This window comes from Trachemys scripta, chromosome 2 (assembly GCF_013100865.1).
Source record: "Trachemys scripta elegans isolate TJP31775 chromosome 2, CAS_Tse_1.0, whole genome shotgun sequence".
NCBI lineage: Eukaryota > Metazoa > Chordata > Testudines > Emydidae > Trachemys > Trachemys scripta.
The window spans coordinates 281,294,328-281,320,636 of NC_048299.1; the positions used below are offsets into that span (position 1 = coordinate 281,294,328).

Below are 26,309 nucleotides of genomic sequence, written 5' to 3' on the forward strand. Positions count from 1 at the left end.
TGTCAGTCACAGATAAACTTTATTGGTGTAACGATACATTGCTATGCAGTAAAGTCAAACCTCACAGGGACTTAACCATGAAACGGGCCCCAGCTCCCTGCCCACCCGTGCAGGAGACTAGAGGCACAAGCTCTCAAAGCAGTGCAGGGGGACAGCAGCTGTGCCCTCCCCTTAGAGCAGGGGCTCCCTGCCGAGAGGCCAGCTATGCACCACTTGGGCCAGTGAACATAGGGGCAAAGGCAGGAGCGGGAATGCCAGGTTCTTGATAGCTGGGCTGGGATCTGGACCCATAGTTCCTGGCCAGGGCCCCATCTCAGCCATGGATACGGGTCACACTGTGGAGCGTGCTGTGCTCACCAGCCCTCTGCCCGGGCACCACTGCAGACACACCCATGCAGGCCATGCTGAGCATATGGCAGGAGTCCAAGCTGCCCGGGCCTGGGCCGGGCTGGTGGCCTCCACCCTGATGACCAGCCATGGCACGGCTCAGGGGCAAGCACGACACTGTCAGCGAGCCCCCCGATGCTGCGAGCTCCAGCCAGAGCCTAGCCGGGGCTGCGGCACTCCAGCAGGGATGGTCAATGCACATGGGCTCCCTGCTCGAGGGCAGGCGGTTACAGCCGTGGCTCCCAGCGCTAGGGAGAGCAGCCTCCTTAGACTACAGGTGGGTAAAACAGGACACTTTGACGTAAGGGTCCCCTCCCCATATCCTCCCCGGGCCAGCAAGGCCCCCAGGCACACCCTGCAGGCCCAAGGAGGCAGATGGATCCTGCCAAGACAGCTCTTACCAGCAGTGATGTACAGGCACCTGCTGGCCCTTAAAGCACTGAGCTGGCCTTGGAGGATGGGTGAAGGGACAATGCCCCACAGGGAAGGGGAGGCTCTGGGGGCAGCTGGCAGCCCCCTTGGCTGGGCAGGCAGGCTTCCCCGCACAGTCCTCTAGCTGTAGGGAAAGCCATAGCTCACCCCAGCGCCGTTCCCGTGGCAGATTCCGGCAGTGAAGGGGGCTAGGTGACGAGCCAGCTCCGAGGGAGGAGGCTGGTGCATGGGCCAGCAGCAGAACCAGGGGCCGCTACAGCTCCCTCTGTAGGTCTGAGGCTGGCAGGGCACAGCTCCCTGGCTGGCTGAGATCTAGGGGCCCCGACTGTGCTGGGCTGGCCTCTCTCCACCCTGCCCCCGCTGCAGAGACGCTGGGCCCAGACGCTCTGCCAGCACATCTCCCCGAGGGGTTTGCAGCTATCCTGGTGCAACCTGCCAGGGCGGGTGAGGCCTGAGGAGCTGCAGGGACCTGGGCCGGGTGCTGCTGCCCCCCTCTGCAGACACCACACTAGTGCCAGGTCCCCCCAGTCTCCCCATGTGCTCCAGTGCCCATGAAGAGCAGGCGGCTCTGCACCCCAGTCCTGCTCTGGCCCTGGGACAGCGTATACTCATCCCAGGGGCCGGGGGAGCCTGGCATCGGGCCCAGAGGGCCAGTGCTGGGGAACCAGCCAAGGGTGACAGAGGGGAGGATGCAGTCAAACCAGAGTCAACAGGGCTGAGCTCCCAACACGCGCCCAGCCTCCGAAAACAGGCTCTGCAGAAATCCCGGAGAGCGGCGCAGGCTCCCGGCAGCCACCCCTTCCCGGCCCAGCCGCGCTCTTGCCCAGCTCTAGCACAGCTGATGCCAAACGTCGTCTGTGGTTTAAAAACCAACCAACCAAACAGCCCCGCTGGCCTCAGCTCGATTTCCCAGCCAGTTCGTCTGCACAGGAGAGCAGCGCTCAGCATGGGGCCGCAAGGCGCCTGCCACAGCCTTGGAAAAGAGCAAACTGAGTCCGTGAGGTGAGCAGGGGCCAAGCAAGCCCCCCAAGAACAGGGAGCAGGCGCGGGTCACCAACAGTTCTGAAAGAGGAGATCAGGAGGCGAGGATGCCCTGCCACTGCTATGGCCGGACGGAGGTGGATGGGTCGCCATCGGTAAGGGAAAGTGCCCGAGGAGCAGCCTGCCCTGCTTCAGAGCCAGCAGGAGCAGGACCAGTGCAGCCAGCAGATCAATTCCTACAGTGCATTGAAGCGTCTCAAAGGCCCTGCGCAAGCGTCTGGCGAGCCGGAGCCCAGGCCGGCAGTGAGAGCGTGGCCTCTGCTGACCAATCACGCAGCACGTGTCTGGAGGGAACGGGCTCTGGGGCAGCACCTGCAGCTGGAGGACGTCTGCAGCCCAGAGGCACCAGCTGCTTTCCACATGCAGTGCTGTGGGGCAGGTGCTGGGGCACTCTGGAGCCCCCGGCGCCAAAGAGCAGAGCAGGGCTGCAGGCTCTATGCATGGGGTAGTTCACACAATGGCCAGGGCTGGCCCATCCTCAATGCTGATGGACTGAAGACTGGAAGGCTGGCTCAGCAGGGCTGAGTACTTCTTGGAGCTCATCTGGACACTCACATGCAGATAACCTGCACCCTGCAAACAACACAGCTGTCACAGCTCTGCCCAGAGTCTGCCCAACATGCTTTGGGGGAACACAGCTGGCTGCAGCTGAGCTGGGCACCCCGCCCCTGGCACCCCGCCCCGGCACACGCCAGCTGGGGCTCCACAGAGACTGGGCCAAGGCCAGGCAGCCTCAAGTCCCTCTCAGAAGGGGCGACACCTTCACAAGTTTCAATTCAATAGGGCCAGGCCCCGTGCTCCTAGTGCCCACCAGGGCTAGAAGCTCTGCTCCCATTACCCGTGACTCTCCAGCATGTCTGCGTGCAGTCACGCTTTGCGGGCAGGGGACAGCCAGGATCCCGCCCCACTCGGCACGTCCCTGCCAGCCGAGCTCACACACCGGTCCTCGATATTGCTGCTTTCCTTGTCATAGGCATCCATGCTCCCCTCCTGGTCTTCTTCACCGAGATCCATGTCCAGCTCATTCCCTGATTCTGAGCGAGGGTACGTGGACCCGCTGGAGACACAAAGGGCAGCAGTGAGCACCAGCCAGCTCCCCACAACTAAGGCAGAGCCCCATCGCCACGAGTCTAAGGCACTCGCCTCCCGTTGGGAATCCTGCCTGTGCTGAGTAAGGGCTCCCAATCCGGCCAACTCAACCCCCCAGCGGCCAGAGGGAGGAAGGGCTGGCTGCAGGGACCCTCCCTGTGGGAGGCCAAGAGCTCATGCCATTTGGTGAGGGAGGGTCAGGCTGCCAGGCGGATGGCTCCCCTCTCCCTGGAGGCCGCGGCTCCCATCCAGTCAGTTTGGAAGTGAAGCCGTATGCTGCAGGCAGATCGAAGGGGCCTGGCTGCTCTGGGAGAGCCGTGCTTCCCTCTCGCTGGCTGGGGAGAGGAGCGGGGTTCAGCGTTCCCTCTAAGTTTTCCCAACCATGTGCGGAATGAATTTTGTTGTGTGCAACTATATGGAGGTGATGTGTGACACGACCCTGTGACACACATCACCTCATATTGGTGCTCATAAAATTCATGTGGTGGGGGCGGGGCCGAGGGGTTCGGAGTGTGGGAGGGGGCTCAGGGCTGGGGCAGCAGGTTGGGGTGCGAGGGCTCCAGCTGGGGGTGCAGACTCTGGGGTGGGGCCGGGGATGAGGGGTTTGGGGTGCAGGCTGCCCTAGGGCTATGGCAGGGAGAGAGGACTCCCGCCAGCTATCTCTCCCCGCTGCAGCGCCTGAGCTGGGGTGTGGGGGCACCTCTCCCTGCCGCGGCAGCTCCGGGGCTGGGGACATGGGATAGGTGCCCCTCCCCTGGCAGGTTGGGGGCCAGGCTAGGTAGGGGCCAGAGGAGGGGTGCCCCTCCCCCGGCAGGTCCTGGCTGGGTAGGTTCCCTGAGCTCCTCTGTGGCACTTAATAGGGTGCTGCACGGCCGTGCGGTTTACAGGGAACTTAGGCGGGGTGCAGCTCTAGCTCAGGGCATTGCTGGGGGCGCTGGGTCGAGGGGGCTCCCCCAGCAGGAGGCTCGGCTTTCCGACAGGTCCCACTTCCCCGCGGTCCTGCGGCCTGACCTGATGGAGCGGCAGGTGAAGAAGACAATCCTCTTCAGCCTCTTATTGTAGAAGAAGTAGTTGAAGGACCAGAGGCTGCCCTCCTCGCCGAAGGGGTCCGAGTCCAGGTCTGGGTTGTAGCTGTGAAACCAACAGGGGAGGGGTGAGAAACGCTGCCTGGGAAAGAAGGGCTCCCAGCACCCGGACTCTCCCTCAGTCCGGGCACGCTGCTCACTCTGGCCTGACACAAGTGTGACAGAGCAGAACCGACCCTTGGCATCTGGTGGCCAGAGCACAGCACAAATGGTGATGACCCAGACGCCTCCCCAGCACAACCCACAAGGCAGGCAGGTGCCAGAATCAATGTTGTGCAGGGAGAAACTGAGGCAGACTGTTAGCCCACAGGCCAGCAGCCCCAGGCAAAGCCAGGAGTGAGGCAGTCACTACCTCAGCGGCAAGCTCATGGTGTGCCCAGGGGGGTAAGGGGAAGGTATGGGATCATCCCTTTTAATCGGCCTTGGCAAAGGGACCCCTATAGGCAGGCCAGGCCAGAATCGGCAGGCGTTCCCCAGATCCACGACTGGCCATGCTACATCGGCCCAGCCCTGAGGAAGAGCCCCTGCTCTGTACTCCCCAGCGGCGCATGGCCTGGCTGCTCCGGGGCGCGGGGCTGCCCTACGCGGAGCAGGCAGGCAGAACAGACCTGTAGATGTCACACTCCGACAGACAGATCTCCTCATCCACAGCATCCCACAAGTGAGGCTTCAGGGCTTTGAAGTCCTCCCGGACTGCTGAGAACAAGCTACAATTCACAGCATTCACCACCTGGAGGAGACCGAGACACACGGGAGTCAGGACCCTGCAGCATTCCAGAGAGAAGCAGGAGCCCCTCCCCAGAGGCTCTGGGCTGTGTCCGCCATGCCTGGGACAGGGCCCAGCTCCTCTGCTCTGGGGAGGCCAGACGGGAGCGTCCAGAGAGTCCAGAAGGGTGGGTTTGGAACACTGGCCGGCCCCGAGGGCAGGGCCGGATTAACGCAGGGGCTTTGGGGGCTGCAGCGTCGGGCTAAGGGGGGCCCCGCAAAAAATAAAACCATAATTATAGACAATTCAGTGGTCACCAACCTGTCGATCGCAAATCGACTGGTGGATCCTGGAGCCTCTGCCAGTCGATCGTGAGCTCGGGGCTGCTAAAAGTCCTGTGGCGTAGCAGGGCTCAGGCAGGCTGTCTGCCTGCATGCCAGGGCCCCAAGCTGCTCCCAGAAGTGTCTGGCTGCTGGCACATCTCTGCAGCCCCTGAGGTGGGAGACAGCTCCGTGTGCTGCCCCTGCCCCCAGCACTGTCCCTGCAGCTCCCATTAGCTGGGAACTGGCCAACAGAAAGTACACTGTCCCCCTCCCCCCAGGGCTGTGCAGAGATGTGCCAGCAGCCGGCCGCTTCCAGGAGCAGCGTGGGGCCACGGCATGCAGGCAGAGAGCCTGCCTGAGCCCTGCTGCGCCACCGGCCAGGAGCCGCCTATGGTAAGCGCCTCCCAGCCGGAGCCTGCACCTCGCACCACCTCCTGCACCCCAACCCCCCGCCCCAGGTCAGAATCCCCTCCTGCACCCAACTCCCTCCCCTCGCCCTCTTCCGCACCCCAACACTCTGCTCCAGCCTGGAGCCCCCTCCTGCACCCAACTCCCTCCCAGAAAGAAACTAATAGAACAGCTGTTCTGTTAGGCTATTTTGAATTAACTTAACTCTATTCTACATGTTTTAAGACTGAAATGTAACCACAGAACATCTTTATGTTATAGCGATAATAGACTTGATGCCATAATTGTGATCATTTTGTTTTAAATTAGGAAAGAGACTTGTATGTAGGGGCCCCACAAAATCTAACAGCCCCGGGACCACAGGAGAGTTAATCCGGCCCTGGCCAAGGGCTCACTCCTCTGAGCGGGAAGGAGCCGTTGTTTCCCGTGGCACACGGCGGAAGCGATAAGCTAACAGCTTTGGCAAAGCCCTCACTAGTCGCCCAGCCTTGCCAAGAAGGGGAAGCTGCTGCCAGGGTACTCCTGGGATGGGAGGAAAAACAGGAGTCTACCTAGAACACATGGGCGTGTGGAACAGATGCAGAGCAATGGGCACCCAGCGTTCGAGTCAGGGAAAACGTGGGGAGAAGCAGGAGAAATGCATTGTGGGGCAATAGAAGCAGAGGTGGGGGTGGTTGGACCTGCCACAGGATCCCACAGGCGCCAGTTCACGTGGCTGCAGCTGCACGTGGCTCCCCTGAAGCTGTCTGGGAAGAAGGCACTGCCCCAGGCCGAGGAAGGAGGCCTCCCGCCAGCAGGCACAGCTCTGGGCACCCTCCTCTCAGTCAGGATGGAGCTCTGCCCACTCCTCAGCATGGTGTCTGGGGGGCTGGGCAGGGGAACCCCCCGTCTGGGTGGCTCCCAAAATGCTGGAAAATGCTCAAACCCAGCACTACCCAACACACACCACCAGATCCCCTCCCTCCCTCCCAAAACAACCCCACCACCGTGAAACAACCTAGCCCAGGCGGCACAGCCAGGGGAAGGCAAAACCTCACCCACAGGCACAGCGTCCCCCAAAGGAGAAGGGCCAGAGAGGCCATGCAGCCTGGCAGGAGTTGCTGATTTTACGTGGGAAGTGCTCAGATTTTGCGGTGACGGGTAGAAGGACAGATCCCGACAGCCTGCGGGGGACGGGGGAGAACTTCGCTCCAGGGGCTGAGAGGGCAGAAGGGGAGGGTGTCTCACTGCGGGGGTGGGTCTGGAGGTAGCAGAGCATCTCATGGGGAAGGTGGTCTGGCTGCAGCCCCTCTTGGAGCGGGTGGGCCTCTGAGATCTAAACCCCGCTGGCTGGATCCCTGGGGTCCCTCACCACAGTGAGCTGGAGGGAGCCCCGTCTCAGCTGCTCTCAGAAGGGCCCTGCCAAACTTCCCAGAAAGGAGCACTCGGACCCCAGCCCCCAGGGGCAGCTGGCTCCCGTGCAGAGCTGGAGGGAGCCCGTCCCTTACCCAGTTGAGGCTCGGCTCCCTGCTGAACTCATGGCCCTTGGCAGCGCTGAAGTCGTAGTCGGGCCGGAAGGACTCGTTGAGGGTAGCGATCAGGTAGAAGAGGGTCTTGCGGCTGCACTTGTCACTCAGTGGCCCCTCCTCGTCTCCACTCTGGCTTTTACTGAGCCTGCACACACAAGACAGCGAGGCAGGCAGCTGCTACCACCTGCCCAGAGGCAACACACTGGAGGGAGGCCCCCGGCAGCCCCACCCCACACCCCGGGACAGGAAACCTGCGGAAACCAGCTTCAGCCCAGGGATACTGCCAGAACCCAGCGAACAGACACCCCAGGATAGCACGCTGGCAGGGACACTTCCCAGTGGGGATGTGCCAGGTGGCCCTAACCAAATGCACACACAGGTACAGGAGGGAATGCACGCGCACACCCACCTTAATCCTGGGGCAGCTAGAGTGCGCAGCTCGGCGGGACAGAGCCCCTCGTCTGCACAGAGGGCTGGCCTGGGAGATCCCAGGCCCAGCATGCATGGCTGCATCTCAGCCCCAGAGGCTCAGGAACAGAGAGCACTCACCCCAGGCTGCCTGTTCACACAGGGGTGAGGCCAGCTGCATTGCATGGGGCATCCTGGGGCCCACCAGTGGACTCTTGTCCCAGCCCATTGCTACCTCTTGTGTGGGGCCCCACTGAAGCATGCAGAGGTCCCTAGTAACTCCCCGCAGAAGTCCCGCGCCAGGCCCAGAGTGGAGGGCTGACATACCTGCTGGGGCTAATCCCCGTGGTCTGAGGGGGTGACAGCGCTTCAAGAACATGTGGCTGGCCCTCCTGGCAGAACTGCTTAAACATGTGCTTGTCATCGCCCGCCATCTTACAGGAGTAACTCTCGATCCTGCAGAGACAACACCGAGTGTGAGGCCCGCCAGGAAGCAGTGCAACAGGCCCCTGGGCCCACGCCTGCTCCTAAGAAGAAGCATGACAAGCGAGAAGCAACGCTGGGTGCCCAGCCCCAGCGCAGACAGAGATCACCGCTCACAACACCAGCACTGAGTGCTGAGAAGGGACAGGCCAACAGGAGCAGAGACACGTCCAGTACAGACACAGGGGTTTGGAAATTCCCAAGGCAGCTGTCCCGGCTCCACCCAGAGCTACGGCGACTGCTTTTTCAGAGAGATGTAAATGTGAACCCCACAGCACCCTGCCGAACTAGCTGCTGGGGCCGGAGCGTGCAGGGGGAGGGAGGAGTGGTGGGCCGAACAGGATCCAGCAAACTTTCTCCACGAACTCTGACCAGGAACATGCCCACGAGCTGATCTACGGAGCTCCTCTGTGCCCCCGCACGCCCCCCACGCCCCCGGCCTGCCTCACCGAGGGTACAGAACGAGGGGCAGGAAACCCAGCTGATCACTGCAGCATCCGGACCAAAGTAGGGTTCTGCCCACACCAGGGAGTTCGCCTGCTGCCAGTAACCTTGTCAGAAAAGGGCTCCCCAGCCAGTGCTGGAAATGACATGATGGCCACGCTGCACCCAGGACTGAGCCACCCCGCACACACCTCCCCCAACAGGCTCAGTCCCTCTGCACTGGCAGCTAGCCAGCATTACCTCTGGGTCAGGGGCACGATGACTGACCAGCCATTGCCACTGACCCAGCAGTTCCAGGTGCAACAGAGCAGACGCGCCGGGCAGGGCCCCCCTCCTGGGAGAGCTTGTGAGTCCCACTCCCCAGGTTCAGCTCAAGGGTGGATGAGTGGCAAGGAGGCATCGCACAGCTCCCTGTGCAGGGACCTGGGCTCTGCTGAGCCCACCCACGTCTTCCCAGCAGGAAGGGATGCAGGAGTGCGATGGGGGAGGAGCACCAAGACACCCTTGGGAGACAGAGGAGGGGGCTGGCCTGACAGTGGCTCTAGCAGCAGCATAGGCATTTGGTCGTGCTCCCTGGCCCAGCTGAGGCTGGAGCACTATGGAGGCAGCCAACTGCCCCAGGGCAAAGGGAAAGAGAAAGCGACCCCTGGTGACTGCCGAAGGCCTGCCAAGCCCCCTGGGGCAGGGGGGGCGGCTTTGTGGTGCCACACAGAAGAGGAGAATGGATTTAGAGCCCATTCTTCCTCCTGCGCTCCACCCCCACTCAAGAGAGGAATGAATAGGCCATGGTCAGTTCAGAAATCAGTCTCAGGCCAGGACTACACTGATAAAATTAGATCATCTTAGCGACATTGCTCCGGGCTGTGAAGCGTTTGTGCCCGGCATGCCATAGTTCATAGATTCTAGGACTGGAAGGGACCTTGAGAGGTCATCGAGTCCAGTCCCCTGCCTGCATGGCAGGACCAAATACTGTCTAGACCATCCCTGATAGACATTTATCTAATCTAGTTAGGTTAGGCTAACTCCTGGTCAGGACCTGGAGGAACTCTTCTATCCACCTAGCTACCACCTGTCAGATTGGGATTAACTCCACTGAAGTGTTGGTGCCAGGGCATGGCGGGCACAGCTGCAGTGCCCTAACTGTGCCGTTATAGCAGCTGCCGCCGTGTAGACATGGCCTCAGAGACATGCCGCTGCCAGGGCCCCAACACCGAGATCAGCCACACGTCACATGTTCCTGGCCCTGACACACCACTCCTTCCTGTTTGCCTTTCTATTGTGTGCGACAACAGGCTAGTAAGTTTCACTTCCGATTCTTGTCACTTCCTGGATGTGGTGTCTGGGCTCAAGCGGGGTGGGGGAAGGGTTGTTAGGCAGACAAGTCCACTGTCATCTGTTCATGGACACATTTCTATAGCCCCCACCCCAGAAATCCTGGGCAGACCTCTCCCCGGCTCCCCTGTGAATGAGCTGCGGACATTGACAGCGTCACTAGAGCAGGGTGACAAAGCCCCCGCGGTAACTGCAGCCTCCAGTCAGAAGTTACAGCCAGGCCCTGCCAGGGCTCTGAGACGTTGCCTAGGAGGTGAGCGTGAGCAGGAAGTGTGCTACTGGGACTTGCAGGCAGGATGCGAGATGGTTTGCAAACCCCGACTCTTAGACTGTGCCCTCAGTTAAACCAAATCCACGTGAACTAAGCCTTTCGGGAAGGGCAGGAGACCCATCCCAGGGCGGGGCTTTCTCCCTCCCAACTCTGCAGCATGTGCTCCACCAGCAGCACGGACAGAGGCAGAGAAGAAAGACATGGTTCTGTCCAGCTCCCATGGCCCCCACAATCGGCTGGAACAGAAGAATGCAATCACGCTTCCCGAAGGACAGCAGCAGCCTACACTACAGGACACACAAGTGCTGCTGGCCCCAGGGTCACACTCAAAAAGAAGTGGGGATTGGGGCACGTTCTGGGGAATGTTTGCAGCACCCTCTCGACCACTCTGCCCTTCTCTGGCTGCTGTCAGCCAAGAACGCCAGCTCTTTGTGAAGTGCCCAAAAAGCCCAACACTAAGAGAGCATGTGGAGCACACACACACCCCATGCCTGGGCGAGCTGGGAAACGGATTCACTTCAGCCTTGTCTCTATCAGCCAGCGAAAGTAGGAACTGACCAGGTTAAGCTAACCGGGTTTCGATGCCATTTAAAGTGCCCTAAGCACGCATTAGGGTTCTGCAAGGTGCAGTTTCATTTCATTGGTGCGTCCTCCAATACAGACACAGCCCGAGCCTGGGCTGGGGCCTCACGTGGGAGCAGCCCAGCCACAATCAGAAACAGATTGCGTGATGGAGATTCCGAGCAAACCTACCCTGCCGGGCAATGCCAGCCAGAGCTCGACGCCCAAATATCACGTTCCTGGCCAACTACGGGTTTCAAACAAAGCCCAAAACCTGGAAACTCCCCAAACAATCTCCTGAAGTTTGCGCAGCTCACCCCCTGCGAGACTGGCTGGAGTCCTCCTCGGTCCAGAGAGAAAGGGAATCACAAAGCCCACAGAGCGAACCAAGGTCAGGACGGGCAATGGAACCCAGGAGTCCTGACTCCTAGCTCTTTGCTCAAACCAGTGAGCAATCGATGGGGAAGCAATGCTAGCCTGCTAAACAGAGGGGCATGTCACTGTCAGACACCTGTTAGCTGTGGGCGAGGGGCAGTCTCCTGCCCCCAAGCTGACCCCCTCAGGCACGCAGCATTGACCGGGGAAAAGCCCATACAGAGCTGTGGTCTGGCTGCTCCCTCCCAGCAGTCTACAACGGAGATGCCTACCAGCCTAGATGCCCTAGGCTGCTGTAAGGATGAGCCTCTGCTGGGCCCAAAGAACTGCCACCACCTCCTCCTGTTCCACAACATCACTGTCCCAGCACAGGCCTTGCACAGCTCATGCCCCACAGCTGACGGGGTGTGATGAGCACAGGCTGGTCCAGCCACTGTCTCAGCCTGGTCACACTTGTGCAGCTGGCCAAGAATGGAAGCCATTGGCTGACTGGCTCCATTCTTGCAGCTCAGAACATCCTGCCTGGAGAGCAGATGTCTCTTCACAGCACAGAGACGCCAGACAGAGGGTAAGTGACTCTCTCCAGTGGGCGGAGCAACGCAAAGGGAGGAAGTGTGCAAGGCCAGTGAGAGCACAAGAACCAGAGCCTGGGAGCCCATGGGTGTGGACCTATCCTGCCCTGCCTTCCCCACTCCCACAGCTAGATGGGGCTCAGAAAGGAGACACCCAGGGGCTAGAACACAGGTGCTCAGGCTGGCCTCAGCTGAGGACTCACTGGCCATTGGATCAGCTGGGTGGCCTTGGAGCACCTTCCAGCCACTCTTGCAGGCTAAGTGGAGAGAGGCCCAGCCAAGAGTCTCACATCACTGCTGTTTAAGACTCCCGTAAACACGCCTGGAGAGCAAGTGCGTTCCCAGCTTTCCTCCGACAGGAGCAGGACCTCCCAGGCAAACAGCAACACTTCAGCAGGCAGAGGCGCTAAGGACAGGGGAGCACAGCGGTAGCCTTTTGTTCCCACATCTGGGATCCCCCTAGACGGAGATGGACGGCTCAGCCCAGAGGCACTGCGCCCTGCACTGCAGCATGCGTGTAAGGTGGGGTTAGTGGTATCTGTGCACACAGCCTGACTCGCTTCCCACCCACTCCACCTACCAAGCCATTTAGAACAGAAGCAATTCTGGTAGGTGGGACTGTCACTGGGAGCTGAGGTGACACTCCCTAGGGTGACTGCGGACAGCCTGGAAGCAGACAGCGGAGCTGTGTGTGCCTTGAGACCCCAGAGTCCATGGCAGGTTGGAACGTCACAGACAGCTTGGCAGAGGCAAAGAGCAAAGGCCTGTAAGGTCTACGTGGTCCATTCCGCCCCCACACACACTAGCAGCGATTACCTGGACAGCACTCATTCGATGCTCTCCCACTCACCCATGTCAGTACAGTGCCTAGTGACTCTAGCTTCAAGTGTTTCACCGGGCGGAGGGCTCCCTCCCAGCTGCTCCTGGCGGGGGGCTGCTCCTCAGCTGAATAGATCTCACTGCCAGAGGTATCACGCTTGTCTGGGCCCCCCTGGGGGGACTTTCTGCGCCACAGGAAGGGCACGAAAAGAGGTGGCTCGAGTCTCTGGGGAAGCACAGTAGGAAGCTTTGACAACACTCACCTGCCAATGATGTGAGCATCTCCCGTCTCCACTGTCAGCTGAGAGTTTATTGCTTCAAAACTGGAGTTCTCTAACAGCTTCATTGTCCCACCTTCGGCTCCAGAGCAACTCCCAGTGCCACGGCTGCTGCAAAGCTGGTACTGCCTAGCACAGAGAGACAGGTTCCATCAGCTGCCCATCCCAAGAGCAGCACAGCAAGACTGCAGACAAGGTGAGAATGGCCCTGATTCCTAGTGAGCCCAGCCCCTGAAGCATGGAATGGGTTTGGCTAGTCTGGCATTGGGGCGATAAACCAGCACAAAGACAGGGAGGAGAGGGAGAGGTCAGGAGGCAGACGCCCTGCTAAGTGGGGAGAACAAGAACAGATCTCACATTGCTAGGAAGGAGCCAGGCAGCCTCCCAGGCTAATGCCATGGCACACTGCTGTATCCCACTCCCAGGTGACTGATGGACCATTCCCTGCAAAGGGCAAGCTGACCTGCAGCTCTCCACATCCACCCACACAACAGTGTGCCAACCTCATTCCCACCCCCTAGCAACGGGCTCCTTGCCAGCACCTAGAGCTTACACTCCACAAGGTGGGGAGGGCTATAAATTCCCCCTTTAGACCCTAAGGCCAGTTCTCCCACCCCAACCCACAGGAAGTCATTTCCTCTGGTTCAGCAAGAGTCTGTGCTCTGTGAAGCTACCTCTGAATCGCTCAGCAAGGGGGACCTGTTCCACCCAACACTCCAATATAAGAACGGCCAGACTGGGTCAGACCAAAGGTCCATCTAGCCCAGTGTCCTGTCTGTTGACAGCGGCCAGTGCCAGGTGCCCCAGAGGGTATGAACAGAACAGGGAATTTCATGACAAGTTCTCCCTGTTTTAAACCACCACGCTTCCACATAAAGGAGTTCCCTCCTCTCTGGGGTGAAAGGTCCTTTTATTATTCTCTACAGAGGCGACATTGCAGCTAAACAAATTCACCTCCATGCCCAACAGACCAACCCAAGTGACCGCTGGGCACAAACTGAGGACAATGCTTTCATCATGGCCGAACCACCAGCTAACATTCCTGCCCACACCAGGTGCACACCTGCTCCCAAGTATGTGCCCATCCCACGCACCAAGCAGGGCAGCAGGATTTAGCACCAGGACTGCTTCCTGTGCCTAGACACTGCCTGCACGAGGACCTAAGGGAGAGGGTTCTCACAACCAGCCCTGCAAAGTCAGAGGCACAATGAACCCTCCCATGCTCACCCCCCCCACACACCCAAAATCACCACAAAAGACTGAAGAAACAGATTTGAAGGAATCACTTTGCCAATCATGTGCCCCCCTGGCAGCCCCCACCCCCCATTCACCGTGTGCATCGGCAGTCTCCCTGGTGCCCCCAGTGGCTGTTCACACACAAGAACATCCCCTTGTTCACAGTCCCAAAAAGGGCCCCTGTATGCATCCACACTCTGCCTCAAAGAGTAGACCCCCCCACCCCCCCGCACCAACTCCTCATTCCCATACACCAGTGCTTTTCAAACTGCGGGTCGCAGCCCAGTACTGAGGAATGTCAGGCACTGGGTCAGCACTGCCAACCAGCCCGTTAAAAGTCCCATCGGCGGTGCTGCCTGGGTAAAGCAGGCTAGTCCCTACCTGTTCTGACACCGCGCTGTGCCCTGGAAGCGGCCAGCAGCAGGTCCAGCTCCTAGGCAAGGGGGCCACAGGGCTCTGCGTGCTGCCCCCACCCCAAGCACCAGCTCTGCACTCCCATTAGCTGGGAACCGGCCAATGGGAGGAGGTGTGCCTGTGAGCGAGAGCCACGCAGAACCGCTTGCACATCTCCGCCTAGGAGCTGGACCTGCTGCTGGCTGCTTCTGGGGCACAGTGCAGTCCGCGGTGCCAGGAGAGGCAGGAAGCCTGCCTTAGCACCCCTGCTGTGCCACTGACCGGGAGCCACCAGAGCTAAGCCCATGCCCCAATCCCCTGCCCCAGCCCTAAACTGCCCCCAAACCCAGAGCCCCCTCCTGCACCCGAAACCCCTCATCCCTGGCCCCAGCCCAGAGCCCTGCCCCCCCCACACCCTGAACCCCATTCCTGGCCCCACCCCGCAGCCCTCACCCCCACACCCCAACCCTCTGCCCCAGCCCTGAGCCCCTCCCACACCCAAAACCCCTCATCCCCAGCTCTTTTGGGTTGCGGGCATCAACAATTTTCTTCAACTGGGTCACCAGAAAAAAAAAGTTTGAAAACCACTGCCATACACCCAACTCCCCAACCTCCATTTATATGGACTCATCAGCACCTCCATCCCTGTCTCCAGCTTCTCCACACCCCCTGCAGCCGCTTGGTGCCCATGAACCGCACTGCTGTCCATGCAGCACGCCCCACTGCAGCTCTCCCATGCAGCCCCCAGATTCTCAGGGACCAGACATCATGCCCCTATTTTCTCCACCCCCACACCGGTGCACCCCACCCCCATTCCCCAACATGCACTCCACTGCCCCACATGCACCCCCCCATCCATGCACCCTGCCCCCACTCCCAATACCCCACGCACCTCTCCATCCCCCTGCCGGTGCCCGGAGCAGTGGGAAGGGCGGTGGCCAGTCCCCACCCCTCTAGGGGTGTCTCCAATGGAGGCCCCCACCCCGCTGCCCCCACTGCAGCCCGTCCCGGCTCGGTCCCCTGTCTGGCTCTAGCTGTAACCAGCCAAAATGCTCCTGAAGGTGGCAGGGCAGCCCCAGCAAAGGGCCTTGGCTCCAGAATTCGCTCCCTATGGGGCCTTTAAGGACACATTCCTAAGGGCCTTTGGTTGAGATGGCAGTTGGAGAGGGCTCTGGGTCTCACTCCCCAGTGCTGCCAGACAGAGACCTATTTCCATCTAGGGCAGTCTCACCCCGGATGGGCTATGTCTGACGTACATGGACTTTGTTAGACTCAGCGAGGGGATCCCTAAAATCCCTGCTGGCTACTAAGGAGAAGTCCCTGCTCAAGAACCCTGTGCCCCACCCTCTCTCCAGCTGGGGCCTGCGGCGCCATCCTGGCCTGTAACAGGAGAGGTTGTAAACAAGCAGCAGGCACATGCCAGGGCTTTCGGGAAGCAGTGTTCCCTTACAGGACTACTCTGGGAGGCACGGCCATGTCACTGCCCCAGACAAGAGTCAATCTGGTTTCAGGTAGGAGAGGGGGAGATAAGCCCTTGCAGAAGCGTCCTTGGGAGCATGGAGGGGACTCAGGGCCAGCTGCTAACAGAAAGTCCATCCCAGACTCCAGGGACAGAAGTGAGCAGCAGAGGACAAGCGCCAGGCTAGGGAACCCACCCACCCAGCAAGGTCAAAGGGAGGTCAGCTGCCCGCGGCCTGCAGGCCCAGCCAGGCTGCGCCGTACTGAGAGGACTGAGGCTGCTGGATGTTCTTTCCTGGACATAACCCAGAGGGGATCACCACAGGCACATGCTAGGTGCACTGACATGCTGAGCAGCCATCTGAGGGGCACCTCAGCATTAGCCACACAACCCTGCGCCTGCTCCCCCAGACAGCCCCCTTGGAGCCTCAGTCCCAGGGACCCTGCAAGGAACAGTCAGCCTCCAGCCCCAGCATTACAGGGAGCCACAGAGCACCAGGATTAGAGAAGGGCAACAGATGGCCTCAGTGCAGACACTCCAGGATGCAGCAAACACCCTACAGCTCCCTGCCTCACACCAACGCTGGCTGCCCCAGCAGCTAACAGCCCCCCAAGGTGGATGGGAAACTCTCGCAGACTCCCCTTACTGTGACAACTGCTACCCACACAGGGGCCAAGCCAGGGTGGAAAACAAAGTCCTCAGGAACCCCAATTCTTCCTCCTGACCCCTTGGATTTCCCCCAGACCAGTCTCTTCAGACTCACGTGGGTGCAGACACCCCATCAGTCCCCAACAGGGGGAATCCTGCATTTCCCAGCAGTGCCTGGATCCGTCCTACCTAAACTCTTCCTAATGGTGCCAGTGGAGCTCGGGCCAGGAGAAGAAAGGAACAAGTCACTGTGGAGGGGAGGACAGACTTCCAGGTGGAGAGGAAGCTGCTAACTGAGCAGGAAGCACCAGAGCTCTAGTGACCACAAACATTCACACTGGTCTGGGACTAGGTTGGTCCCTGACTCAACAGGGGCTGCAGCAGGAAAGGGAACTCCCCATTGCTCTAGAGGAGAGTCACAAACAAACCAGGGCATATGCTACATCATGGTTCAGACTGCGGGAGCACCCCCACGACTGTCCATCCCCGATCGGGGAGAGTCACACGGCACCTACAAACCTGATCTGGGACAGACCGCGAGAACGGCTCCTGCAGGGCAGGGAGGCAGCATCAGCCTGGACAAGAGCAGACTGCCCCTTACTGTGACAGCTGCTACCACAGGGAACAAACCATCAGGGGAAAAATCTAACCAATAGCGAGACTGTTGCAGGCGAGACGCCGCAGCCTCAAGATACTCGGGTAACATTGCTACATTAGTGCACAGAGACCCCGGCCACGGTCAGAAGACAGGACATTGCGTTAGATGAACCATTGATCTGACTCAGCACGGCCAGTATCACGTCAGCCTTTTTGGCCACAGTGTCACACTGGGCGTTCTTGTTCAGCTGATTGTCCACCATCACCCCCAAATCTTTTTCAGAGTCGCTGCTTCCCAGGATCGAATTCCCCATCCTGTAAGCATGGCCTGCCGCCTTTGTTCCTAGATGCAGACCTTTACATTTAACCTATTAAATCACTTATTGTGTGCTTGCATCCAGCTTATCGAGGGAACCAGACTGCTCCGTGTCAGTGACCTGTCCTCTTCATGATTTACCACTCGACCAATTTTTGGGTCGTCTGCAAATCCTTCCAGGCCATTGATAAAAATGTTAAATAGCATGGGGCTAAAAACCGTTCCCTTGAGGACCCCACTAGAAATAACCTGCTTGATGGCGATTCTCTGTTTACAATTACATTCAGTTGGCCAGCCACTAATCTGCCTTGTGAATTTTATATCATTCTGGGTTTTTTCATCAGAACGTTGGGAGGTACCAAGTCAAACACTGTCTTAGAGAAGTCTAAGTATAGTACAATAACAATCTTATCTCATCAAAACAAGATATCAGGCTAGTCCGGTATCTATATAAGCCCATGTTGATTTGCATTAATTACATTACACTTCTTTAGGTCATGATTAATCAAGTCCACATCAGCCGCTCCATTATCTTGCACAGGATCAATGTCAGGCTGACAGGCCTATCACCCTGTTGACCCTTTTTAAAAATTGGCCCAACATTAGCTTTCTTCCTACCCCTTGCTCCTGGTGCATACTCTTGGGTGCTCACGCTGCGAACAGCCGCCCTCAGTTGGGTTAAGGAACATGGTGCTTAACACACCAGCAGACACCTGGGGCCCTGCTTACACTACCTCTCCAACCACTGACACCACGTCCATGGCAGCAGTGGAAAGTCTAGCAAAAAAATCCTAATGCGCACACAGCCCCCATGCAAGTGAAATCCAACCCTCCTCCCGCACACAGGAGGGGGAGGGGATCCCGGACTCATAAGCAAACAGCAGTGTAGGGCTTTTATAGCCTTGGGTGCAGAATAGCATCCCAGGGGTAGCTTGGGATAGCATCCTATGCTTGCCCCCTAGCCATGTTCTATTTTGAAAGCATTTGGTGGCTCATGCAATGGGATCGGCAGGGAAAGGATACACTTCCAAAAGACTTGCTAGTTTAGCCAGTCTCATGAAGCTACTGAGAGACATGGCATCACCACAGAGAGAAATCCTAGGTCACGACACTAACTTTATTCAAAAGGTCTTTGTTTCAGTCCTGGAGGTGTAGTTATACAAGATTTTATAGCTTCACAACACCAGGCAATGACGATTGAGCAGCAGAGTTCTAGACATTGGGACCAGAAGGAACATGGACCTCACGTGACCATATCCGGTCTCTAACAGTGACCAGTATGCGTTGCTGCAGAAGACAGAGCAAGAACTCTGCCCAAGACAGTTAGGGAACAATCTGCACAAAGGTGAAATTTCTTCCTACCTCCTAAGTGGTGGCATATGCTCAGAAGAACAAGGCTTTAGAGCCCTCATTTTTTTTCCACACCCATAGACTGCATTCAACTGCCCCATGGGCTGAATCTGGCCAACAGGCTGCACTTCAGCCATTCCCTGAGTTACCATAAACAGTCATCCAAGCACAGAGGGACTGGGTTAGCAGCTGGAAAGGCTGTATTGGCCAGGTGACAGAGCATTGTGGAGACACTTTGGCTGTTAAGAGGAAATAAAACATGGGGTATCATTAAACAAATACAACCCATACTTGACAGGGACCAAATTATGACAGAAAATTGTCCTGAACCTCCTCTTCTGGCCTTCAAAAAACTACAACATCATCAGAAGCAAGCTCCCTGCAGACCAGGACACACTGATTCAAAGTGGAACCAGACCTGGCCAGAACAACTGAAACAAAACCTTCAGACAGACTTCCACTGCTATGATGATCAACCTCCCTAGAACACACCTTTCAAGATCAATGGATCCTACACATGCCTATCACAACATGCGTGTACCTTATCCAGTGCACTAAGTGCCCCAACAACAACTGTGTGTGTGAAACCAGACAATCATTATGTTCTCGAATAAACTTGCACAGGAAAATGATAGAAAGACAAAAAACACTATATCGCCCACGGGCGAACACTTCACGACATGATCACTCCATGTCTGACCTCTCAGTCCTTCTCCTCAATGGAAACCTGCACACCTTCCAAACACAAGCCTGGGATCTTAAATCCGTAACTCTGTTAGACAATAAAAATCATGGGCTGAAGAGAGACACTGGATTTATGGCTCATTACAACAACCTGTAATCCATTAACCTTCCTTTTTTGTCCTCTGACTGCAACAATAGCCAATGGTCTACGCCTTGAATGGTCTTTTACAACACGTGTAAGCCTGTTAGTTCTCAGTTTAAACTGGTTCTTAATGAAAAAAATCCCAGATTTTACAAAAAATAATTATTTTTTCTGATTTTCACCCTACTTTTGTATCATTCAAAGACATAAAAATAACTTGTTTTATTAGGAAAATACATATATCTCATGCAATGTATTTTATTTCAATAATACATCAGTCTGTGTGTATATGCAAAACTGCCTATTGAAGTAAGGCTAGAAGATACAAACAGGTACACACGCACGCTCTGAAGTGCGTGTGCATCTGAACGTACTGATAAATCTCACACCCACCACGTACACATTTCAAGCCATTAGCAGATAATGCTTTAAAGATCTGACATGCTAAAATGGAAACAAAAAATCTGTAAAAAAAAAAAAGTTTCAGAACACAAGTATTCAAAAGTTTAAAAAAAAATCAAGAGAAAAGGACGAAGTTGAGTGTATGTGCTCCTAATGGTGTGGCCCAATTATTAAATTTAAATATTTATAGGCCAACAGTTATAAGTCTACAACAGTAATCTGTTTATTCAAATGAAAAGTTTTATTTGGGGATTAGAGATGTATTGTTTTCTTAAACTCAAGAGGTGGCACCAGTTTTGAGTTTTTGTTCTGAAGCAAACCACACTGAATTCCATTCAAAGCATTAATCTACTCAATACTTCCCCCCCACCCCGTACTTCCATCCACCAAAATAAACCTCAGTATTTACCAAGAAAAATTAATAGTTTTTTCCACCAATTTTCACCTGTTTTTGTTGTTGTAGTAATAAACACCAATAAATTCACGGGGAAAAATTAAATAAAATAAAAACTGAAAACAATGGACCCTAAATATGTGGTAACTACTTATGCTAAACAATATGTTCTCCTTTGTATTTAGCCGTGATGCTCCCAGCGTATCTTTTCTAGACCGGAAGAGCTCTGTGTAGCTAAAAAGTTGGTCTATTTCACCAACAGAAAAAAAAATACTGCCTCATCCACCTTGTCTCTCTCACAGGAAGAGAGCGAGAGCAAGAAACTTCCGAATGTAAAATTTGAGAATGAGCAGTTTGTGCCGAAGGCCTAAGGAGACTAAAAATATTTGTAGGCAGAGTCCCAAAAGGAACCTTTGAGCTCTGGGCTCACTGCACAGACCAATTAGCCTCCAGCCACGGAGATATTTTACTGCTGACAATAAAGCATCCAGGGTGCAGTTGCCCCGCTTCCCACCTCGGCAAGGTCAGGAAGCCAGGCACACAGCTGGCTGTAAATACGGTACCTGAAGACTTGTTTTAAGAACTAGTTTCTTTTTCTCGCTGGTCTTGATAAATCCCTTCTCTGGAGAGCAGCTGTTCCCCAGCATCTCCTAAAGAACCTCAGCTTTCATTTAAAAGGATTAGAAGCCCGATCCTCAGCTCTCCTCCAGCAGCACAAAGCTGCCACCAGTGGAAGATTCCCCCAGTGTGGGGAAATCCTCAGTTGGTACAGTCATCCCAGCAATTCCTATGCCCATCTCCCAGCCCCTGTCCTGGGGAATGGGGGAGGCCAGGGCATCAGTCATGCCTAGTTTCAAGAACAGACCCTTCACAGATTAGAGCAGTCATGTCAGTTCCATTCTGCTGCTAGAGAAGTACTCCTGAGGCAAAAGAGGCAAAATGCTACTGTCTCCCAGAAGAACAGTGAAGATGTCCAGGCCAGAGGAACAGATGGGGTTCCAGCAACCCTGCACTGAACTACGGGTGGGGGGGGGGCGGGGGGGGGGAGAGAGACAAGTGGGGCTATGACCCACTTCCACAAGTTTCTGAAAAAGCCTCAGTTAATTTTGCCACTATGGAAAGACAGCTAAGAAAGTACCTCCTTCAGGCATTGAGGGAAATAGGGCTCCCTGCTATGAGGACCATTTATTTGTAGCAAACAAGGACAGAACAATCAGAAATGATTGAAAGCAGGAAACATTAAGAATTAATAGTCGGAAATGCTTCCCAAAAACGACCAATTAGGTAATGGAACAGGAAACTAATAAAGGTCACATGATCACTATCCTGCTACATGACTAGACGTAGCTGATGCAGGAAGCTAAGAAAAATGGTTCTTCAGTGAGGCAGGAGTGAGACTCGGAGCTAAGAGAAATTCTACAGTCCAAGTATCTACACAGTTCGACATGCTACATTAGTGAAGCATTAAGGCTGAAAATCTCACATCTGAGAACTTGGTCAGCTGAGAGAGAGAAGGATCTTTTATGACCCCAGTAAGAGAGCAAGAAAGAGAAACAGTGTGAAACTGAAATCAAGTCACCTCTAATTCAAGCCTTTTGTTAAACTTTCCATGAAATATGAGTGAACATTTAATGTAGATCCATTTTTGGGAGCTGTAATCTCATTACTGCAGCATATATGGGACTTTGGAGAACAGACAGCCCAGAAGTCTGCAGTAGTTTTTTATATCTGAGTACCAGGAGCATGTCATGGAGTTTGTACCCCCACTGAGTTAGAAGACACCGAATAATAATGGAGAAAGAGTGGAAGGGGGTGAAGCAGGACCAATGCCTCTCATTCTGGGCAGATGGCAGCCAGAGCCATTGTCCAGACTGTGTGTCAGCAAAAGATACCATCTGCTCGGACACCAAGAGATTCATGAGCAAACTCATGGGCAAAAGGGAAATAATGAAAGTTAACAGGAATGGACAGAAGCCAAACCCTGATAAAGTCAGGTTAGCGAACAGCCCCACTGTGACTAAACAAGACCAGGAAAGGCAGAAAGCAAAGGGAACATGCAAGAGTTAGAGAATGGGTAAAGGCATAAATATCAGCCCAGTCTAGCCTTTACTTTTAGTCCATTCCTATCGCCTGACTTGTCTGACAGGAACTGCTCTTGTGGTTTCCCAGATACCAAAATGCACTATTTGGACTTCTCGCTTTTCAGGACAGCTGTTGCTCATCAGAGCAGGGACTCCTCCCTCCCCCACCTCCTGGACCCCTTTCACCCCAAATCTTCAGTTAGCTTGTCCAGAATCAGGAATAGCAGAAGGTGCCTCCAACTGCAAAACAGCTGATTCCGTTTCAGTGAGCAAAACTCTGAATGGTAACATACATAAGCCAGTAAGTGAACACTTCCATCTCCCTGGTCATTCTATTACAGATTTAAAAGTCACTATCATTGAACAAAAAAACTTCAGAAACAGACTTCAAAGAGAAACAGCAGAACTAAAATTAATTTGCAAATTCAACACCATTAATCTGGGCTTGAATAGGGACTGGGAGTGACTGGCTCACTACAGAAGCAGCTTTTCCCTCTCCTGGAATTGACACCTCCTCATCTATTATTGGGAGTGGACTACATCCACCCTGATTGAATTGGCCCTGTCAACACTGGTTCTCCACTTGTGAAGTAACTCCCTGCTCTCCATGTGTCAGTATATAATGCCTGCATCTGTAACTTTCACTCTATGCATCCGAAGAAGTGAGGTTTTTACTCACGAAAGCTTATGCCCAAATAAATCTGTTAGTCTTTAAGGTGCCACCAGACTCCTTGTTGTTTTTGTAGATACAGACTAACACGACTACCCCCTGATACAAAACTCTGGAGACTCCCAGGATAGGAACTCATAAGAACTTAAGAGCTGCCCTATTTGGTCAGACCAATGGCCCTTCTAGACCAGTATCCTGTCTCCAAGAGTAGTCAGTCCCAGAGCATCAAGGGAAATTTACAGAACAGGGCAGTTGGAGATCCACCCAGTCTTCCCCTCCTGACTGGTAGTCGGAGATTTAGGGTTGCCTGGAGCATGGGGTTGCAATCCTGACCATCTTGGCTAACAGCGATTGCTGGCTCCATCCTCCACTAACTTTATCTAGATCTTTTTTAAACCAAGCAGTTATACTTTTGGTCACCATAACATCCCATGGCAGTAAGTTCCACAGATTAACTGTGCATTGTGGGAAAAAAATAATTCCTCGTTTATATTAAACTTACTGCCTATTAATTTCATCAGTTGACTGCTGGTTTTTGTCTTGTGGGAGAGAGTAAATACCACTTCTCTATACACTTTTTCCATACCACATACGATTCCCTCCACTCCCCTCGCTTCAGTCATCTGTTTTCTAAGATGAACAGCACTAATCTTTTTAGTCTCTCCTCATATGGAAGCTGTTCCATACCCTTAATCATTTTTGTTTTCCTTCTTTTAACCCTTTCCGATTTCCTTTTTGAGATGAGGTCTGATGCCTAATAATTCTGTTCTTTACTATAGTTTCTACCATTTTGCCTGGTATTGACATTGGGCTTACCAGCCTGCAAGTGGCAAAAACCACTGCTGAATCCCTTTTTAAAAACTGGCATTACATTCGCTACCTTCCAGTCATCTGGTACAGAGGCTTGTTTCAGAGATAGGTGACATACTACAGGGAGTAGTTCTGTAATTTCAAATGTGAGTTTCTTCAGAACTCTTGGGCAAATACTATCTGGTCCTGAAGACTTATTATCCCATCTCCTAGAACTGGAAGGGACCTTGAAAGGTCATCGAGTCCAGCCCCCTGCCTTCACTAGCAGGACCAAGTACTGATTTTGCCCCAGATCCCCAAGTGGCCCCCTCAAGGATTGAACTCACAACCCTGGGTTTAGCAGGCTAATGCTCAAACCAAGGATGCGAGTGTGTCACGGAGGTCACAGATTCCGTGACCTCCATGACTTCTGCACCGGCCACTGCTGGGGCAGTCTCGGGCCACCGCACCCTCCCCAGCAGCAGAAGGAATTTGAGTGGGAGGCTCAGGGCTGGATGTTGGGGCACGGGATGGGATGAGGGCTCTGGGCAGCACTTACCTTTGAGGGGCTCCCCAGAAGCAGCGACATCCTTCAGCTCCTAGGGGGAGGCATGGCCATGGAGCTCTGTGACTGTCTCCGCCTGGCCACAGTTCCCAGCCAATGGGAGCTGCGGAGCCAGCAGTCGGGGAGGAGGCAACACGCAGAGCTGCGTGGCGATGCCTCTGCCTAGGAAATGAGGGATGTTGCCGGTTCCATGCGCCCCTGCCCCCCCCCCCCCCCCCCCCCTAAAAACACCAGTGTGGTCACAGGCCACCACCCATGCCCAGCACAGGTCTTGTCCCGTCCCCCCCCCAGCCACCCCCCTTTCCCCAAGCAACTGTGTTGCCCCCCTCCCCCAGTCCACCCCCTTTCCCTGAGCACCCCCAGGCTGCCCCCCTCCCCAAGATTTAGTCAGGGGTATATAGTACAAGTCATGGAAAGGTCACGGGCCGTGAATTTTTGTTTACTGCCCGTGACCTGTCCATGACTTTTATTAAAAATACCCGTGACTAAAACTTATTACTGTCTAATTTTACAACCAGGCAATGAACTCAGTCAACCAGGGATAGCTCTGAGCCAACAGTGTCATAAAATATACCATATACCTTACATGTGACTAAGCTTAATTACAGGCACTGCCCATCCAGGTATGTGTCCCAGACATGCCTTAGGTGTCTTTATTGGTAGTAAATGAAGGATTGCTCTGCCCACGGTAACAGAAGTGGCGACCTAATAAGAATGTTGCCCAACCTCAATACCTGTTGGGGAGAAGCAGATGTCAGAAGAAATTGGTTTTGGTAGCTGATGTAACAGGTACCGTCTCCCTAGATACAAGAGCCTTATCTTACCAAAAGACAGAGAGCACTTCCTTGGGACAGGAGACTGGCAGGGATGCTGAGGCAGCATTTAGGCTGGGAGAATACTTTTCTCCGGTCATCTAAGATTTCTGAGGCATGCAATACTTTGTAGCTGAACTTTAGAGCCTGCTTATCTAGCCATATAGATAGGAAGTCAGCTAGCATAGTGATAGGGCCACATAAATATCCAACAACGCTTCACTTAGTATCTGAATAAGTAAGTGGAGCTAGTACCTATCCTTGAATGTATGTTTTTCCTCTCTCTGTCACTTACCAATAAAACCTACTCTTGAGACAAGTGGAATTGGTCCCCTGGATACTGTCAGTGGGGGCAGTCGCTGTGGGCAATGCTGAGAAACTGACCTCAAGGATGGTACAATCCAGAGTGAGTGCAAATGTCACTGCACGGTGGCAGGCAAGGGGCGTGAGACCTCCCCTCCCAACAGTGCCACAAGATCCAGCGCGGCAGCCCTGTTTGAGGCACACCTCCAAGCAGGCACTCCCCATAGCAGCCCCATAACTCCCAGCATGCAATGCTCCATCCCACCCTAGTACCCCCCCCCCACACCCCTCAGGAGCTCCCAGCTGCATGCTGGCTCCATCCCAGAATACAGCGCTTTGGGCCTGGAGGTCTGCAGCTCCCACCATGCAACGCTCCAGCCCCCTCCCTACAGGGGTGCAGCCCCAGGGGACCACAGCTCCCAGCATGCACCGCGCCGTGAGGCCCTGGAACGCGCCCATGGTGGGGGGCGGGGGGAGGATGCACCTGCCAGCCCGCAGTGCGTCACCGGGGCCTGTGGCCCAACGATAAGACTACAACTCCCAGCATGCAAAGCGCCGCTCTGGGCCGAGCCGCGTCCGCCCGCCCTGTCCCGTGTGGCGCATTGCAGCCTGGGAGTTGTAGTCCTCGGGCTCCCGCGGCTTTGAGGGGCCGGGCAAGGACCTACTCGCGTCTCCCTGGCTCAGTCCCGGCCGGTCTCCCCGCGGCGGCGGCTCCCTCACTCCCTGGGCGCCTGTAAGCGGCACAGCGGGCGGGGAAAGCTCGAGCAGGGCGCCTCGGCCGCCGTCCGACTCCTCGCCGCGGCCCGCCAGGCCTCCGCCCGCCTCGACATGTCCCCGGCTCACCGGGGCGGAGCGACCGACCGACCGACCGACAGAGCCCGCACTGCCCTGGCTAGCGGCGGCCACCGACCCGTCTCCTCAGGCGCCGGACGACAACAAGAGCCCC

General features: G+C 55.6%; 1 protein-coding gene across 4 annotated transcripts; it reads right to left on the reverse strand.

The window, feature by feature from the left end:
- On the reverse strand, nt 1-26,309 carry MAF1 (MAF1 homolog, negative regulator of RNA polymerase III). Of its 4 annotated transcripts, none has more exons than XM_034763793.1 (8): nt 26,029-26,309; nt 12,508-12,651; nt 7,715-7,843; nt 6,959-7,124; nt 4,643-4,764; nt 3,961-4,080; nt 2,710-2,917; nt 1-2,433 (listed from the first exon to the last, which is right to left on the reverse strand). In XM_034763793.1, exons 2-7 carry the CDS (start codon nt 12,588-12,590, stop codon nt 2,728-2,730), a joined length of 810 nt encoding a protein of 269 aa, XP_034619684.1. In that variant the 5' UTR covers nt 12,591-12,651; nt 26,029-26,309; the 3' UTR covers nt 1-2,433; nt 2,710-2,727. The 4 variants fall into 4 exon arrangements, with proteins under 4 accessions (XP_034619684.1, XP_034619682.1, XP_034619686.1 ...); XM_034763791.1 differs by having other exon boundaries at nt 2,699-2,917; XM_034763795.1 differs by having other exon boundaries at nt 2,801-2,917; nt 26,029-26,308.

Bases quoted from the DNA above. Each gene is read 5' to 3' on its own strand.
- MAF1 (XM_034763793.1), bottom strand. From the start codon at position 12,590: ATGAAGCTGTTAGAGAACTCCAGTTTTGAAGCAATAAACTCTCAGCTG. The intron at 7,844-12,507 runs GTGAGTGTTGTC...TTGTCTCTGCAG, and splicing joins GATGCTCACATCATTGGCAG to GATCGAGAGTTACTCCTGTA. The intron at 4,081-4,642 runs GTCTGTTCTGCC...TTGGTTTCACAG, and splicing joins TCGGAGTGTGACATCTACAG to CTACAACCCAGACCTGGACT.